This window comes from Camelina sativa, chromosome 11 (assembly GCF_030686135.1).
Source record: "Camelina sativa cultivar CO46 ecotype springtype chromosome 11, ASM3068613v1".
NCBI lineage: Eukaryota > Viridiplantae > Streptophyta > Magnoliopsida > Brassicales > Brassicaceae > Camelina > Camelina sativa.
The window spans coordinates 9,176,007-9,194,642 of record NC_141890.1 but is presented as its reverse complement, the minus strand read 5'-3'; the positions used below and the strand labels follow the sequence as shown (position 1 = coordinate 9,194,642).

The 18,636-nt window shown below is 35.0% G+C and overlaps 3 protein-coding genes and 1 non-coding gene across 5 annotated transcripts; all 4 read left to right on the top strand.

Moving 5' to 3' along the window:
• The first annotated feature begins 6,717 nt into the window (after positions 1–6,717).
• LOC104722675 (tetraspanin-5) lies at positions 6,718–8,715 on the top strand. Of its 2 annotated transcripts, XM_010440878.3 has the most exons (4): positions 6,718–7,483; positions 7,602–7,921; positions 8,022–8,069; positions 8,264–8,715. In XM_010440878.3, exons 1-3 carry the CDS (start codon positions 6,992–6,994, stop codon positions 8,053–8,055), a joined length of 846 nt encoding a protein of 281 aa, XP_010439180.2. In that variant the 5' UTR covers positions 6,718–6,991; the 3' UTR covers positions 8,056–8,069; positions 8,264–8,715. The 2 variants fall into 2 exon arrangements, with proteins under 2 accessions (XP_010439180.2, XP_010439179.2); XM_010440877.3 differs by lacking the exon at positions 8,264–8,715 and having other exon boundaries at positions 8,022–8,192.
• A 3,323-nt stretch (positions 8,716–12,038) lies between these two features.
• Positions 12,039–14,035, top strand: LOC104722674 (endoglucanase 20-like). The gene is made up of 7 exons (XM_087472326.1): positions 12,039–12,136; positions 12,273–12,468; positions 12,584–12,661; positions 12,777–12,929; positions 13,029–13,137; positions 13,241–13,407; positions 13,493–14,035. The coding sequence occupies exons 1-7, from the start codon at positions 12,039–12,041 to the stop codon at positions 13,817–13,819; spliced, it is 1,128 nt and encodes a 375-aa protein (XP_087328452.1). The 3' UTR covers positions 13,820–14,035.
• A 578-nt stretch (positions 14,036–14,613) lies between these two features.
• Positions 14,614–14,778, top strand: LOC147933790 (U1 spliceosomal RNA). The gene has a single exon (XR_015573221.1). It is a non-coding gene; the product is annotated as a U1 spliceosomal RNA (small nuclear RNA).
• Positions 14,643–17,807, top strand: LOC104722673 (short-chain dehydrogenase TIC 32, chloroplastic). The gene is made up of 8 exons (XM_010440875.3): positions 14,643–15,275; positions 16,057–16,288; positions 16,367–16,446; positions 16,550–16,703; positions 16,795–16,873; positions 16,947–17,034; positions 17,126–17,172; positions 17,351–17,807. The coding sequence occupies exons 1-8, from the start codon at positions 15,170–15,172 to the stop codon at positions 17,531–17,533; spliced, it is 969 nt and encodes a 322-aa protein (XP_010439177.1). The 5' UTR covers positions 14,643–15,169; the 3' UTR covers positions 17,534–17,807.
• Positions 17,808–18,636: the final 829 nt, after the last annotated feature.

Genomic DNA, 18,636 nt, shown 5'->3' with positions numbered 1-18,636 from the left:
CATTTTTTTTTCTGTATTCTTATTGTTTTTTTCAAAAAAGAGAAAAAGAGAAAGGAGAAGAATAAAAAGGATAATACGAGAGAGATGGAGAGGCTTGCAATCAAAACCATGGAGAAATTTATTCCATCGCTAAAAGCAATCTACAAGCAGTTTTTGGTGGACAGAGATTTGACTTACTGCTGGTTAGTGTTCTCCAACATGGAGAAAGTTTACAAAGAAGTCTAGGATCCGACCATTGTTGCAAAGACTATTGGTGAGTTTGGTAAACTAGTTAAAGCCAAGACATCCGAGGGAGAAATGGACGAAGCCATCTACCGTCAATTCCTGGTGGACAGAGATGTGGCCTACATCCGGGAAGTGCAATACTAAAATTGGTTGTAATAAGTCAATGTATTGTTGTAAATATGAGAATGCAATAAAATTGAGACATATTTTGTATTGTTGCTATTTGAATGCTGCAAATTGATGATATTTGTTGAACATATATTGCAAATTTTGTAATGAATAGACTGATTACTATATATGTCGTATTAATGCAACATTTTTTGTAATAATTTTGTCTTATAATTGTGACGTACATTTGCAACTTTTATTTGTTACAGACGATTGCAGCATAAAAAGTATAGCAAATATTATTACAAATTTACAACGAGGTAAAATATTACAATATGTGTTGTATTAATGCAATAATATTTATGCAACAAATTAGTGGTGTAGTAGCGATATTTCAAATGCAACTACAAATTGTCGTAATTAAAAGCTACGTAAAATATAAAATAAAAACTTTTTCATATTCGTTATCTCATATATATTTTTTATTTTATGACGATGCTCCAAACAAAAAATGTTGCATATATTACTACTGCAATTTTTTTTCAGTGCATTGTTACAACAGTATATAGTCTTACAAATTTTGCAAGACATTTTTGTATGTTGTAAAAATGTTGCTAATTTCTGATGGAAAATAGCAACATAAACTTTAGTCGTTACTTTGCAATAATTTTGTCATAAAATTGTAACGTGCAGTAAGTATTGCAAAACTATAGTAAAACTTGTTACAAAATTTTCACGAATATGATCATTGCAAAAATTATGTTGCAATACAATTATTTTTTTGTAGTACAACATGCAGAAATCATACAAAGAAATCGATGATTCAGGTATAATTGAAAACATTATTGAGAACCTCGATAAGCTCCTTGAAGCCAACAAGAAGGCTCGTGACTCTTCTGCTGGTGGGAAGAGGTCTGAGAGAGAGATGGGCAACGATGATGCGGATCAACCCAACCCAAAGAGGCCGACTCTCTCAGCCCATAGAAGGCGCCGTAATAATAATGCGTCTTGTTTGTTTTATGGTTTTCGTTTAATATTAATCTTCAGAATCTGGATTCTTTATTTCGGTATTGTTTGTTATGAAATAACAAATGGTCAGATTTATATGTGAAAGTTGAGGTAAGGCTTAACTTTTTTTATTTATAATTACTGGATTCAAAACAAGTTTGTTACCATGTTAATGGTACCTGTTTCCGTGTGTGTGACCATCTTGTGACAAAACGTCGAAAATGGCATCTTATGAAAGAGGATATAAAACGTTTTCGTATAGGCAATTAATAAGAGGCGAGAAATGGATACTGCTCTCATGGCTACAACACCACACATATGTCTTCATGCTTTGATTCCTACGGTCTCACGTTCGCCGCCGGCGATTTATGAGATAGGTTTTCTTAGGGAGAGATATAAATCCGATCCAGAAATTTACCAAAAGCTTAGAGAACGATGAATCACAAGCTAGAAGGTGAAAGAGATAAGAATATCACCTCGGAGCAAAGGATTTGATGGTGGTTGATGATGATGAGTCGTGTAATAGAGAAGAGATGTAAAAAAATATTATTATTTGATTAACCTTCATGTGCGCGGCTGTATGCCTTACATATATAATAAAGTTGCAATTCCAGTTTACATAGATACCGGTTAATTAGGGGAAATGAAATACTGAAAAGTAATAGTTAAACCAAATAAATAATAGAAAAAGGAGAAGAGATGGTTGAAACGTGTGATTCCTATCACAATACTCCCCTCTTCAAAGAATTCTTGTCCTCAAGAATCAAACGCAGGGTATTTGCTAAAATAATCTTGATACTCCCATGTAGCTTGATCTCGAGATTGTCCATTCCACTGAACAAGAATTTTAGTGACTGCTTTGTTGTGCCTTTGTATTGTTTTCCGGTCAAGAATGAATTCGGGTTCCTGTTTGGTTTTGAGAGAATTCTGTCTGTAGGGTTGGAGTTTGAGATAGACATGATCTCCAACAATGAATTCCCAAAATGACTTACGAGAATCTGTTTGTTGTTTCATTCTGTTTTGTGCTATGAGTATGTGAAACTTTAGCATGTTAATGATTTCTTCCCTATGTTGAAGGTTCCGATCAACTATGGCAGAAGAAATTTCGCCGGGCAAATAAGGCAAGTCCACTGGAGGTGGCTGGCTGTAGATAATCTCAAAAGGAGAGCAGTGAATAGCATTGTAATATGTAGTGTTGTACCACCACTCAGCTAAAGGTAACCATTTGCTCCAAATATGTGGGGCATCGGCAGTCATACATCTTAAATAAGTTTCCAAAGTCTTATTAGTTACCTCAGTTTGTCCATCTATTTGTGGGTGATATGCTGTAGAAACCTTTAAATCCACACCATGAACCTGAAACATCTCTTTCCATACTTCACCCAAAAAGGTTGGATCTCTGTCACTTACTATATCTTTAGGCATACCATGGAGCTCGAATATGTTATCCAGATACAACTGAGCCACATCAACGGCTGTGTATGGGTGAGATAAGGCTAGAAAGTGAGCGATCTTACTTAGCCTATCAATAACAACTAGAATACAGTGTTTGCTGGATGATGGTGGTAGTCCCTCAATAAAATCCAGGCTGATTGATTCCCAAACACTAGTGGGAACCGGTAGAGGCTGTAGCGAACCCGGTTTGGCGGCTAAGTCATACTTATTCTTTTGGCAAACGAAATAATTTCGCACGTAGTTCTGGACTTCTAAACTTATTTGTGGCTAGTAGAATAATGATTTCACTCTATGTAGTGTGGCGTCTCTGCCTGAATGCCCCCTATTGCTGAATCGTGTAACCACTTAAAAATGTGAAGCTTAACCTTTGTGTCATTGCCAACTACCAACTTTCCTTTTCTTCTGAGTTCATCATTAGTATAAGTAAACGCAGGATGAGATGCTTTGTCAGATTGGAGCTTAGTGATAATTTTCTGCAAGTGAGGATCAGTTTTCCATAACAACTTGAGAGAGTCGTAGAATCCATGATGAGCTTGAGAAAGGGTGATATGGAGAATTTGAGACCCTGAAACTCTTGAGAGTGCATCAGCTGCACATTTTTCCTTTCCTTGCTTATATTTGATCTCATATGTGTACCCCATCAGCTTAGATAACCACATTTGTTGAAAGGGAGTTGTTACCTTCTGTTCCAACAAAAATTTCAAGCTTTTCTGTTCTGTCTTAATAAGGAATAGTCGGTGGGCGAGATAGGCACTCCACGTTTGTACAGCGTGCACCACTGCCATTAATTTTTTCTCATAAACTGATAAGGATTGATGTTTAGGACCTAATGCTCTACTAATGTACCCAATTGGGTGTTTATCCTGCATCAAAACTGCACCAATTCCAGAGTTAGAAGCATCTGTCTCTACCACAAATAACTTGTTAAAGTCAGGGAGAGCTAGAACTGGAGACGAGGTGAGGGCTGCCTTTAGTGCTATAAATGCTTGTGTAGCTTCTGAATCCCATAAAACTCGTCCTTCTTGAGCAGAGTGGTTAATGGTCGAGCAACAACGCTATAACCCTTTCCAAATATTCAATAATGGTAGCTCCAAAAGTACACTTGGAAGGTTTAAGATACATTTGTCATTCTTGGAGTATGGTGAAAACCATGTTCAAGTGCTGGAGATGCTCTTCCCACGTACGACTATACACGAGAATGTCATCAAAGAAGACAAGCAAACATTTTCTGGCAATACCATGAAATACATGATTCATGAGGCTTTGAAATGTGCAATGAGTATTTGTTAGACCAAACGACATCACCAAATACTCATAGTGTCCAGAGGGTGTTTTGAAAGCTGTCTTATACACGTCGGATGGTGACATTCTGATTTGATGGAATCCAGTCCTGAGATCCAACTTGGAGAAAAATTTTGATCCACCTAACTCATCTAATAAATCTTCAAGCAATGGTATAAGATACTTATCTTTAGGCCTCTATAATCCACACATAATCTCCAAGAGCCATTTTTTTTAGACAAACACAACGGGAGAAGCATATGGACTAGAGCTGTACTGAATAATCCCCTGTTGCAGCATATCCTTAATCATAGTATCTATCACGTCTTTCTGTAGCGAGGAATATCTGTAAGGTCTTTGATTCACTAGATTGGCTCCAACGACAAGGGGAATCTGGTGATCAAATCCTTCTCTAAAAGGAGAAAGTTTAGTGGGCTCTGCAAACAACTCTGCGTAAGATGTTAACAGAGGTTGCAAAGAAGTTAAGTGTATGGAATCAGTTCCTGTGGCAGAGATATAAGAGAACAAGGTGTCGGGTTGCAGAAATTTGGAGGGAGAATCAGAACCATCTATTTCTCTAAGCTGAAGCAGTGCAATTTGTGGTTCTTGAAGCAACAACTTATTGAGAGAATCACCTCTAATCAACTTACATCCGATTTTTGTAACACCTGGCAAGAAATCTCTAACACCGTTGAAAGTGAACTCCATTCTCAAGTTCGAAAAATTCCACAAAATAGGACCAATAGTAGCAAGCCACTGCACTCCTAACACCAAATCACAACATAGGTATATATATCACTGGGACATAATATATTGAATTGGACACAGCGAGTAACTAATACTGTCAATGTCAATAATAAATTGTTTCCTATATCAGACATGAGAACCACAACTGTAGAATGTGTTATGTTTTTTCTCACGCCATTATCTAGTAGTGATTGCATGTTAGGTTCTGTTCCATATGGTAGGGTTGTTCCAGTAACAGAATCAAAGAACCAAGTCTAGTAGACTAGTAACAAACGGTGCTGTAGAGTAAAGACAGTAAACGGGCCTAGAAAGTGTGAGAGTTCACAGTTCAGTTGTTTATTGCTTTTGTTGGAGAACCTTACACTTTCTAGTATAACCCTTGAAATCAAGAAAAATTAACAAAAGTGATCTAGTGGATCAAGAAAAACAAAAGGTCGATTGTGGCAAGAAAAACAAAAGTTGATTAGCAATATCTTGCAATACAAAAAGAAAACTCTGTAGTTGATCAAAATATTATATATTTTGTTAAGAGTTTTATCTTAACGTTCAAAGTTTCTTAATTATTGTGGCCACATATATTCAGCCTAAGATTTAGTCCTGGGCATTCGGAGGAAACCGAGAAAATCGAACCGAGAAAACCGAGAAGTTCGGTTATCGACACCGATTGTGCAAGGAGAGTCAAACCGATCGGCAGAATTATTTTGGCAATTCGGTTACCACTTCGGTTTGGTTCGGCAGACGATAACCGAACGGTTTTTCGGTTTTTCTGCAAGCATCACCTAAACTCAAGTTTTTTTCAGGTTTGAGAAAAGTTGCAGAAGCGGCGATGTTAGACAAATAATTAGGTTTAATAGTTAAGGAAGAAGAAAACGTACACGTGAGCTCTCACGTGAATTGTGGGAATCAATTCTTAACAGGCCTATTAATGAACAATTAAAAGCCCATTTTAATATGTAACATATGACCCAAAAATACATTTAGCCCACGGTCTATTCCATAAAATAATAAAACCCTAGATCTAAGTTGTTTCCTTTCCATTTCTCTCTCAGCCGCATCTCCTTCTACCTTTTTTTTATTTCCGCATCTCCATCCTCTTAGCCTAACTGATAGAATCTGGGCGATTTGAATTTTTTACCTTTCTTCTTTCAGTTTCTCCATTCTCTGACCTCAAATCCTCCACTTTTTGTTTCCTTCTCGTTATGATTGGTTTGTTTTGCATAGTGCATACATATTAGGTTTGTTTCTAGATTTTTAGGTGAGATTATTGTGCATGGAAGAGGCTGATTTCATTGACAAATATCATTGGTTAACCGAATAAACTGAGAAAAAATTGACTGCCGTTTAATTTGGAACAGATTTTAAAGATGATAACCAAACCGAATAAACCGAGAACCGAACAATCTGAACCGAAATTTAATTCGGGTCAATTCGGCAGCTTTTTTTAATAACCGAAATTTTGAAAAACCAAAAAACCCGAACCGATTAGCCCGAGAAAACCGAATGTCCACGACTACTAAGATTAATCCAAGAACAAAAAGTAATGTAAAAGGTTGGACAGGGAAAAGTTACTTAATGGTTAAGAAGTTTTGGTTTATGATCATCCCACTTTGTGAAGTATGGACTTGTCTTTATCGATATTAGTACCAAATGAAAGAGGATTCTTAATCGCCAAGTTCCAACCAAAAACATAAAGCCCACATTTTACGAAAAAGACTCTCAACCAACATTTTGTATTGATATGATACAAAGTTTCAAAGATCCAAAACGATGAAATAAATAAATAAATAGAAGTATTAAAAGAAAAAGGTGAAGCCACTCAACAAAATTCAAAAGTGATGAAACTAAAGCAAGTGAAGACGCATACATTATCACATAAAAAGTAGCAAGCACACCAAGAAATTAGATAAAAAGATAAGAGAATAATTTCATCAACTTTCTTTTTCTTTTGTTTTCTCTAAGATTTGAATTGCAATCATACGTGTGAATGATGTATAACAACATTGTTTTCAATGTATAATATTCTCAAGTATACTATAAAGTAGCTGAATCAAATGTGATTAAGATATATATAGAGAGATACAAGCCAGCAAGAACATTTAGTACACACACACAAAAAAAGATTCAAAGAATCATTTAGTAATACAAAAAAAAAAGAGTGATAAGAAAAATGACCAGAATGAGCAATACAGTGTTAGGGTTCTTAAACATCCTAACACTAATTTCCTCCATAGTTCTATTAGGATCAGCTCTATGGATGGGTAGGAGCAAGACAACATGCGAGCATTTTCTTCAGAAGCCACTCTTGATCTTAGGCCTAGCTATCTTGGTCTTATCAATAGCTGGTCTAGTCGGTGCATGTTGTGACGTGGCTTGGGTCTTGTGGGTGTACCTCTTCTTCATGGTCTTCATCATAGTCGCGCTCATGGGTTTGACCCTGTTTGGATTCATAGTGACTAGCCATGGTGGAGGCGTGGGTGTGGATGGTAGGATTTATAAAGAGTTTAAGCTTGAATCATATCACCCTTGGCTTAAGACAAGGGTGATAGATACTAATTATTGGGTTACTATAAAGACTTGTCTCTTGGGCTCAGTCACTTGTACCAAGCTCGCTCTTTGGACTCCTCTTGATTATCTCCAAAAGGACTTATCTCCTCTTCAGGTACTCGTTATAATAATTTCATGTTCTACTCTATTGTATCTATTTCTAAGTTCTATAGTGCTAATATATATTAATTAGAGTTATTAAAATATTATGGATTTATGATTTTTGGAAATAGTCTGGATGCTGCAAACCACCGACGTCGTGCGTTTACAGCACGGACACGCCGATACAACAAGACCCGGATTGTTACCGGTGGAACAACGCCGCGACGGTGCTCTGCTATGACTGTGACTCGTGCAGAGCTGGCGTGTTAGAGACCGTACGACGCGATTGGCACAAACTCTCACTAGTGAACGTCATTGTTGTTGTTTTTCTCATCGCTGTTTACTGCATTGGCTGCTGCGCCTTTAAAAATGCCAGGCGCCCCCAACATTATGGCTTCCCTTACGGACGTTACGGCATGTCCAAATCTCAACCCGGATGGGGACAGTCTTGGTGAGATTTTTGTATTAGTGAATGAATGTTTTACAAGTATATATGATTGTTGGTTTTTCATTTCAAATGCTATTTTTTTTTTTTTTTTCGGGAAATGTAGGTCGAGATGGTGGCATGGAAGAGACCGGTATTAGTGAAAAATATCTATGTAATGGTTTTCCAATTTTGCGGTTTAGCTCTTGGCCTCTAATTAAATCTATAAATATTATATTTGTATAGAGCCTTAAGTTTTGATAATGAAATTGCGATCTTCTTTTGGTTGTTGTTGAAACTTGAAAGAGAGTAAGATTTCAGGAAATTGAAATCAAGATTTAAATCTTTTTATTTTATTTAACATCTTAGGTTCTATTTGGGATCGAGTATAGGACATAAAAAATCTCTTTGGCCCAGATATTTATAGTCATGGAGGAGGCCCATCAAAGCATGTAACTAGGATAAAGATAAATCATAAGCGCTTTTCTCGTATCGGAAGCTTGAGATGAGACACTCATCTGCTGCGTGCGTAGTATAAATGAAGAAGGTGGTCACTACAGTGAAGTTACTTACCTGGACGGGGTCAACTCAACTCGATCAAAAAGACGAGTGGCTTAGGTTCAGTTCAATTTTTGTTTTGACACCAGCTTTGGAAGGGAACATATTTATCTGCTTTATATGAAGAACCATGATCTCGAAATCGGACATTGTAAACACGATGAAACTAAGTTGTTAAGCAAAAAGACTAAGTACTTTGTGCTTTGTTACATTACCTCGTTGTATCCTCAAAGATAAACACTAAAAGCGTCATTGGTACAAAATACTTTTACTAATGCAACTATCAATTAACAGTTTACCAAATTAAATACTGACAGTATGTCCTTTTTAATTATATGATAGAAAATGTGAATGTCAAGTAGTATATAATTATACTCTCTCTTTAGTATCATTTTGACACATTGCACACAAATTAAGAAAAACTTGAATTATACATATTTGTTCTTATTTAATGAGTAATTAATCATTCAAATTTAATAAAAAGAACTTTGGGTTAAGGGTAGAATAAGAAATTTGATGTAAAAAATTACATTGGAAATATAAAGTGACATTCTTTGTGAAACAAAAAAAATCTGTATAGAATGACACTCTTTGTGAAACAGAAGGAGTATTGTGAAACAGAAGGAGTATATAGTAGTAAATCATAAATCGGTGGAGTAATTAACGCATTATTAATGGGGAGGTGCAGCCGTGCAGGGCCGGCCCTGACGTAAAGCTAGGAAAGCAGCTGCTTTAGATATTACCATTATATTTAAAGCTTTAGGGCATCAATTTGGAAAAATCGTTTCTAGTGTAGTGATTGAGGGTTCGGAAAATGCTCTGATTTTGGCTTCAGATACCGAGTGAAGGCATTAATATGTTATTCATTTAATTTGTTTTGGTTAAATGGACTTCATTTTTCCTTTTGCTTTAGGCAACAAAACATCACGGGAACGTACACGAATTTGCGTTAGGCGGAATGAAAATAGTGGACATAAAATTAACTTTGTCACATGCTTTTGCCATATATCCTGCCCATCCCTTGTGGGAGTTCCTTTTTTTATTTCATTTCGAACCCAATAACAAGAAAGGAATTTAAAAACATATATATACGATGAACATTGAACACGCAAGAAATTTGTGCAATATGTATGCAGGTACAACAAAGAAATTTATTATAATGTAATAACTAATATAACTGAAATAAGTTTATGACAACTGAAATGAAAAAAACACACACACACACTAACGGCAAAATCTTAGATTGACGTTTGAGGAATGGGTACTGAAATATTTTACGTAGCCATTTCTACGCCACGGCATCTCCATATATAGTCGCAGTCAATCAATATTCTCACGCGAAAAATGACAGTTTGTGTTTTAATACTTAGAATTTAGATAAGAATCACAAGATTGCTTTTATGGCTTGATACATAATTAATACAAATATAGGTTTTACATAGAACAATATTTAGAGTGAATCTCATCATTCACCCCATTATATAATAAGAAAATAAAATATATATACATTATTATAAAATTAAAAACTTAAACTGTTTTTTATAAATTCAAACCGATATATAATTTCATTCTAATTGTAAAATCTAAACCCTAACCATCTCATTTATAAATTCAAACCGACATATAATTTCATTCAAATTGTAAAATCTAAACTCTAATCATCTCATTTGTAACTCCAACCCGACATATAATTTTATTCTAATTGTAAAATCTAAACCCTAACTATCTCATTTGTAAACTCAAACTGACATATAATTTCATTCTAATTGTTAAATCTAAACTCTAACCATCTTATTTGTAAACCCAAACAGACATATAATTTTGTTCTAATTGTAAAATCTAAATCTTAACCACCTCATTTGTAAACCCAAACCGACATATAGTTTCGTTTTAATTGTAAAATCTAAACTCTAACCACTTCATTTGTAAACCCAAACCAACATATAATTTCGATTTCATTGTAAAATCTAAACTTTAATCACCTTATTTGTAAACTCAAACCGACACATAATTTTATTCTAATTTTAAAAATCTAAACCAATCCCATATTTAACTTTCTGTAATTAAAAGTATACAGAATTTGTTTTGCTTTTTAATTTAATTTTGATTTATTTTTTAAATAAATATTAGATAGAAGATTTTGATTGGTTGAGAGGAGAGGAGAGGGGTGAATCTTTGTATTTTTCTTTTACATATATAATAGATAAGTACTCGTGTTAATTTTATTTTATACAAAATTTTGTATATTTTATATTTTAAAACTAAAATTTTAATATGGTGTATTAGTTTATGTATGTGAAGTTATTTCAATAATGTATTTTCTACAGCATGACTTGAATGTCATTATAAGACATAATTTTGTAAATTTTGTTTTAAAAAAGCTAGTTATTATATTATTAATAAATGTTATACTTTTTGTTTTAATATACTTGGTTTCTTGAATTTTTTCATATTATAGTGACATATCTTTGACATGTGCTATAACAAATCAAACTAGAGTGTTTATAGTTTCTAACTTTTTGATCTATTAAATATTTATGATATTTTTAAAAATATCAAGTTCCAATATTTTTTAAATTCAAATTAAAGTATTTAAAATTTTATAATTTTATACAAAATTATACAATTTAACAAAAGAAAATTTATAAAACTGAATTTGAATATTCAAACTGAATATTTGAATATGGTATATTCCGGTGAATGGAGATGTCAATGATTTATACTAAAAGTTTGGAAAGGTGTTATGTAAGATCTTATTATGTTTGCTTAAGCTTAAGCATAATTAATTTGAGCGTAATTAATTCAGGAGATTTTATTCTATTTCTTTAATCGCTTAACAGTATATATGGCTTTGTAAATATACTCTATCAGACATGTTTAATAGAAAAAGATTTTGTTAAAATTTGTTTTTATTGTTTCATTTGTCTATATATTGTATTTCTTTAATTGTATTATTTTTTGGAATATTTTTTTTAAGTGTATTCATTGCTAGTAATTAACAATAATGTAGGTAAAATAATTACTCCTAAATGTTGGTATGACTAACGAAACCAACTCATATAACCTATTTTGTAACTATCTAATGAATCAATTAATAACTATAACTTTGTAACATATAACTATTATATAGTCTATTAAAAAGAAGTTGTGTACTTTCACAATATTGAATAGGGATTGTTTATTGTTTATTTGTATTAAAAAGAAGGAAAGAAAATAAAGACAATTAATATCGTTTTGTTGTGCTTAACAAGCCAGAAAAGCCTTATTTAAGAAAGTTACTGAAACTCCTTACATTAAATAACAATTTCTAAACCTTCACAGAAAGAAGAGAAAAAAATAAGGTATGGCGGTTAGGAGAAATGATACGATTTGATATGTCAATAACTACAGCTTGCTATATGATGAAACCGTAATATTGATTGTGATTCTGTAATAATCGAAACTTAATTATTGTTAGAGTTAACATCTCAACAGTGCAGCCAAATTACCCTAAAATTACGTGAAACATATAAATACCCCGATGAACCACATTTCAAGCAAAATCAAGATACACTCAAAAGCCATTTCGAAAGAGAAACATTTAATAATGGGCAAGCTCTTGGTGATAATGTTAGTTGGGATGTTCTTGGCTTTCGAAAGCTTGGAAGCACTAGACTACGGAGATGCACTTAACAAGTCCATCTTGTTCTTTGAAGGCCAACGATCCGGTAAACTCCCGACTAACCAACGGGCTAATTGGCGAGGCGATTCTGCCCTCTCCGACGGGGCATCAGCTAATGTAAACCGGCCTATCCATAATCATCTCTATACTAATATGCAGATATGGGAATTCAGATCATAGTTGTTGGGAGAGGCCAGAAGATATGGACACACCAAGAACTCTCTACAGTATCTCTTCCTCTTCCCCGGGTTCCGAAGCTGCCGGTGAAGCCGCAGCCGCTCTAGCTGCCGCCTCAATTGTTTTCAAATCGGTCGATTCTACTTATTCATCCACGCTACTAGACTATGCGAAAACCGTAAGTATTGCACATTAAGTCTCCCTAAAAAATAGCTTATACACATGATCATTACATTCAATCATGATTTATTATCCATCTTATTTCTACTTCTTTTTTTTTGTTTTTTTTGCAGCTGTTTGAATTTGCTGATAAGTACAGAGGTTCTTACCAAGCATCTTGCCCCTTCTACTGCTCATACTCAGGCTACCAGGTAACCAAACAAACCGAATCAAACCAAGACACATAGATAAACTATTGATATTTTCATATACAGTATGTTACTAAATAAGACACTTAATGTTTCAAAACATTTTGGGGTAAAAAAGGATGAATTATTATGGGCTGCGGCATGGCTATACAGAGCAACAGGAGAGCAGAGTTACATAGATTATGTTATAAGCAATCAAGATTGGAGCCAAGCCGTCAATGAATTCAGCTGGGACAACAAATTCGCCGGCGCTCAGGCTTTACTCGCTTTGGTTAGTATATATAGTAACTATTATATAACTGACTTTGCTAAATTCTATAACACTAACGAAGTTTTATCTCTAATTTTTCTTGTTGTTTCTTTGTTTAAGGAGTTTTACAACGGGGCAAACGACTTGTCTAAATTTAAGACCGATGTTGAATCATTCGTCTGCGCATTGATGCCCGGAAGTAGCTCTCAACAAATTAAACCAACTCCTGGTAATTTTCACTAGTTAGCTAAATAACCGGTTAATTGTTTTTTGTGAGTTTTTTTCATGTTGGCTTTCATGGTTACATTTCTTTGCACTTTTGGTATATTCAGGTGGCATTTTGTATATTAGAGACAGTAGCAACTTACAATATGTTACAGCAGCTACAACGGTTTTGTTCCACTACGCAAAAACTCTAACACAAGCTGGGGTTAGTTCAATTCAGTGTGGTTCCACCCAGTTCACCGCATCTCAAATTCAAAATTTCGCCAAATCACAGGTAAAAATAGATTAATTCCCACCTAGTCCGGTTCTCTACACCATTTCCATTTTCTTTATAACCAACCGGCCGGTTTAATGTTCAGGTGGATTATATCCTTGGAAACAATCCAATTTCAGTGTCTTACATGGTCGGGTTTGGGACAAAGTATCCTACACAACCTCATCATAGAGGCTCATCATTACCATCAATCCAATCTAAACAGGAGAAAATCGACTGCAATGGAGGGTTTTCATACTACAATTCTGATACACCAAACCCGAATGAGCATACTGGCGCGATTGTGGGCGGGCCGAATTCATTCGACCAGTATAGCGACAAAAGATCAGATTACTCTCACGCAGAACCAACAACTTACATCAATGCCGCCTTTATTGGCCCCGTCGCTGCTCTGATCAGTTCTTCCGGTTAAACTCACGTTTAAACTTGGTCGTGGAGAAACAAAACATCAGCAAAGAAGACTCAAACTTGAAGAATTAATCAGGGGATGTGTCATTTGCTGTAAACATATATAGATATATTTATACACACTTACGTATCATTATATTTTATAAGGTCAATTTTTATAAATACCACTAGAATGAATTTTTTTTCAAAGAAATCCTATTTTCCAGTTTATTTCCAAAAATACCGCTAAGATATTTTTTTTTTTAAAGTACCCTAAAATTGAACTAATTCTTTTATATTAAAAACTAATCTCTATATCATAAAAACTAAATCCTACCCGTTATTTTTCCACAATAATTGCAAATATTTATTGGGTCGTTAACGAAAGAAGATATGTATTGATCTACACGTTTCTGGTCAATTGTTCGTTTACAACATGTAAATGTGGTGTTTTTCAGAAAAATATATTGAACAGTTCAAAAATAATGTTTTGGCAATCCCATCAGTTTTTGTTCGTGATGATCATGGGTTTGGTTAGAGTTCAGACCATCCTATATTTTTATGGCTAACTAACTCTCAACGAGTCTGAATAGTTAAGAGTTAAGACTTAAGACTTTAAGACTATACAACTTAAAACTAGGGTTACGTGGGGTTAACATGGACCAGAATACAGTCATTAAGGCCCATCAAGAAATAAAACTAAGGTTAAAAACTAAATCAAACCATGACACCCTTTGTGCTTATCCCACATCGAGAAGTTTCACAATAGGAGACATCTGTTTTGTAGTATAAAACAACGCGAAGGTAGATCCGTAAAAGGTACTTACCTGGCCGGGGTCAACGCACGATCATGAAGGTGTGTGGCCTAAGCTAGTAGTGACTTCCATTGCACTTTTAAGGAAGGGCACTTTAGCTTAAGGTCTTCCCAAGAGGAAGAGCCTGCGTCATTATTTGTTGTGGAGGCCTGCGTTCGCGCGGCCTCTCCTATTTCCCTCAGTTCAATTGTTTTGTTTCACGCCAAGATGGTTCTGTTTAAGCCTAGTCATCTTGGTGGCGTTCGCTACAAAGCTCCCATCGTCTTGTATCATCGGAGGCATATATTAGTCACAAAAGTTCTTAAAAGCTAACTTTTGACTTTTTGCAGATCCAATCTCCACCACGAGTGGGATTGTCTCCTCAACACTTAATTTTTTTTTTCTTTAAAGTAATCACATTTCGGTCACATTGATTAAAGTTATAAAATAAGAATTTAAAAGCGTAATCGCTCAACCACTTAAGAAGAAGACAAAACGCTAAACAACTCTCACAGTGTAATCTTTTCTTCTTTCTTTCCCCCTCATCATCATCTTCTCCAGAAAGGAAAAACAAAAAAAAGATGTGGTTTTTTGGATCAAAAGGAGCATCTGGATTCTCGTCTCGTTCCACTGCAGAAGAAGTCACACATGGTGTTGATGGGACTGGCCTCACTGCCATAGTCACAGGTTTCTTCTCTTCTCTTATCATATAACTTTCTTAGCTCTATCTCGACTTGGGTTTGTTTAAAGTTGTGGACTTTTCTACAACTTTTCCCCATTTTGGGTCATCTCTGAATTGATTTCACCTGTAAGATTTGACTTTAATTGGTCAACCCTAATAAATATGGAGGTCTTCACTGTTGTTTGTTGTTTCGAAAGCTGTCTCTTTTGTTTTGTCAATTAAAGTAACAACCTTTGTGCTCACAAACTTTTTTGCTCAAGAGTTTTTTAATAGAAGTGGATTGTTTCTTTGTTTGGTGAAATCAGTGTACAACATGTTTGGGACCATTTGCCTAAAAAGGGAAGATTACTTCAGATCCGCAAATTACATGTGCTCTGTACTCGTCTCTGTTTCAGCTGATTGTAGTTTGTGTTACATATGACAAATCTATACACTTTCTGGCCAAGAAGATAATTTGCTATTGGAAATCGTTTCAGTATTTTTATCATAATTAAAAGGGTTTGACTCAAGAACAATGGAATCCTTGAATTGAACAATTCAGTTATATGCTGTTGTTGAAGTTTAGACTAGCATCGATTGAGCCAGTTTTTGTCCTGCATGTGAAGTCTTGTTTCATTATTTGGTATATTGAGTATGTAGTTTTATCTTGACTTGGTGTAATAGAGGTATGCAGAATGTTCTGTATCAGTCTATCATTGGTTGATACAAACTTAAGAAAGTGGTCTAGCCTGCATTGAGTTTTCTTGATTTTTATTGTTCCTCAAGTTTGTGTTACATTGCTTTCAGGAGCATCAAGTGGTATAGGTGTAGAAACCGCACGTGTTCTTGCACTGCGTGGTGTGCATGTGGTTATGGCAGTGAGGAACACTGCCTCTGGTGCTAAAGTTAAGGAAGATATTGTCAATCAAGTCCCTGGTGCTAAACTCGATGTCATGGAGTTAGATCTCAGCTCAATGGACTCTGTCAGGAAATTTGCATCTGAGTACAAATCTGCTGGTCTTCCACTCAACCTCTTGATGTAAGCTATTGAAATACCATGGTTCATATGTATAACGGTTTTGGGATTATCTGATGGTTTTGTCATAAATTTTGTAAGCAACAACGCGGGGATTATGGCATGTCCCTTTATGCTCTCTAAAGACAACATAGAGCTGCAACTTGCAACCAACCATTTAGGTGAGTAAGAAGATAATCAAACCAACGTTATGGCCTTGTCCTAAACTTGAGTAACTCTCTTTAATCAGTGCCATGGATGTTATGGATCCAATTATATTTTCAGGTCATTTTCTGCTGACCAAGCTTCTGCTAGATACAATGAAGACCACATCACGTGAAAGCAAACGAGAAGGAAGGATTGTTAACCTATCATCAGAAGCTCATAGGTTCTCGTACCCAGGAGGAGTCAGCTTTGATAAGATCAACGACAAGTCAAGGTACTAAATGGTGAACCAAACAATAATCCTTTGATCCTGTCTTTTTCTTCAAAATCTCTAACATTCTTCCTTGGTTTTGTCTCTACTGCAGTTACAGTAGTATGCGAGCGTATGGACAATCCAAACTCTGCAATGTATTACATGCCAACGAGCTTGCAAAGCAACTGAAGGTAACTAGCAAAAATAACAAGGATCTATGTTTCAATTGTTATCTTGATTGAAATCTGGTATGAATAATTACAGGACGATGGAGTCAATATAACAGCAAATTCACTTCATCCAGGAGCTATTATGACAAATCTCGGGCGCTACTTCAACAGCTATTTGGCTGGTAACTTTTTTTTTTCTCTGATTTCACTCTCACCAATCCATATATATACTTTGATTTTCTTTTGATCCTCTATGTCATTGGCTTGATGCAGGAGCTGTTGGTGCAGTGGCTAAATATATGCTCAAGACTGTTCCACAGGTATGCTTCTAATCTCTAAACCTCATACTGATAACCCAAGGATCAGTTACAAAGTGGTCACTAAGTTTCTCCAGGAGAGAAGTTAATGATATACCAGTGTAGCTGTAGCCTTTAGGGGTTGTCTTGGTTTGTCGGTTATATGGTTTATCTTATCATTGTTGAATATTCTACTTTGTAGGGGGCAGCAACAACTTGCTATGTGGCATTGAATCCTCAGGTTGCAGGAGTTACAGGGGAATACTTCGCAGATAGCAACATTGCTAAACCATTACCACTTGCCAAAGATTCAGAATTGGCCAAGAAGGTTTGGGATTTCAGCACTAAGCTTACCGATTCGCAATCAGGAGAAAGTAGTTCTTGAAAAGCTAATAGATGTTCAGTGAATCTTTACTACAGTGGCTTCTACGTTTCATTGTCTCTACTCTATTGTACTGATACTTACTTCAGTCTATGTCAAATGAAATAAAATGTATAACAAATGTTAAACATTTCAATTCTGCAAAAACAGATGGTTTAGTTCTGGTTATGACCGGCTTGGTTCTCGGTGTAGGGCACAGAGAGACTTCAAGAAAATAATGTAAAAAGATCTGTAATTTTTATTCTCAGAAGATTATAAAGACAACTTTGAATTCAAACAGGAGGAGACAATACTGTCAATGTATTATTAAAGCGAAGTGATAGTCAGAATATGAAAAACAATGATAACAAATTTAGTTTAAATTCACTTTATTAATGGTTTCTTTAGGAAAATTTAACTATTTATTTAATCTTTATGATTGGACTTTGGAGCATAACGTGCACTTATGTCGATATGGAGTCTTGTTATTTAAGTGGTAGAGAGCTAAACTAAACTAGATAGGCTCTGTATTTAATTCTTTTCACACCCTCTATATATATATAATTGTCGGTGGTTAGATGTCATTTCTTTTTTGTTCTTTCTATTTATTTGATTTTGGACCAACCCATGTTCCAATGATATGCATATGCTGACATGCACTATATACATTTTAATTTACTTTTAAAAAAAATTTACGAGAACAAAATTTGATGTAAGATTATGAATTCGTATGTTTAAATGGTGTCAAAACATAACTAATTAGAATCATGTTGATAGCTCTCCTCAACCAGTTTACTATGTGGCTAACTAAAGGAAGAGAGTTAGAAAGATTTCGAATTTGAGCATCGGCCGACGAGAAAAACAGTAGTTTAACTTGCTATGGTCTACAAAATTAATCATGGTCTAGGTATTGAAACTTCGTAGTTGTAACTGTAGACATAGTTAAACTGTGTATACTGTGGTGTGGACAATCATATCGATTGTATGTACAAACTGTTTGCTGCAAATTCACATGTTCCATATGAGATATCGACATATCGTGTATATGGACGTGGTACTTCAAACTTTACCCCCCCCCCCCCCAATATATAAACTATTGTTCTATTTTTGCATGCGTACGTTCTACT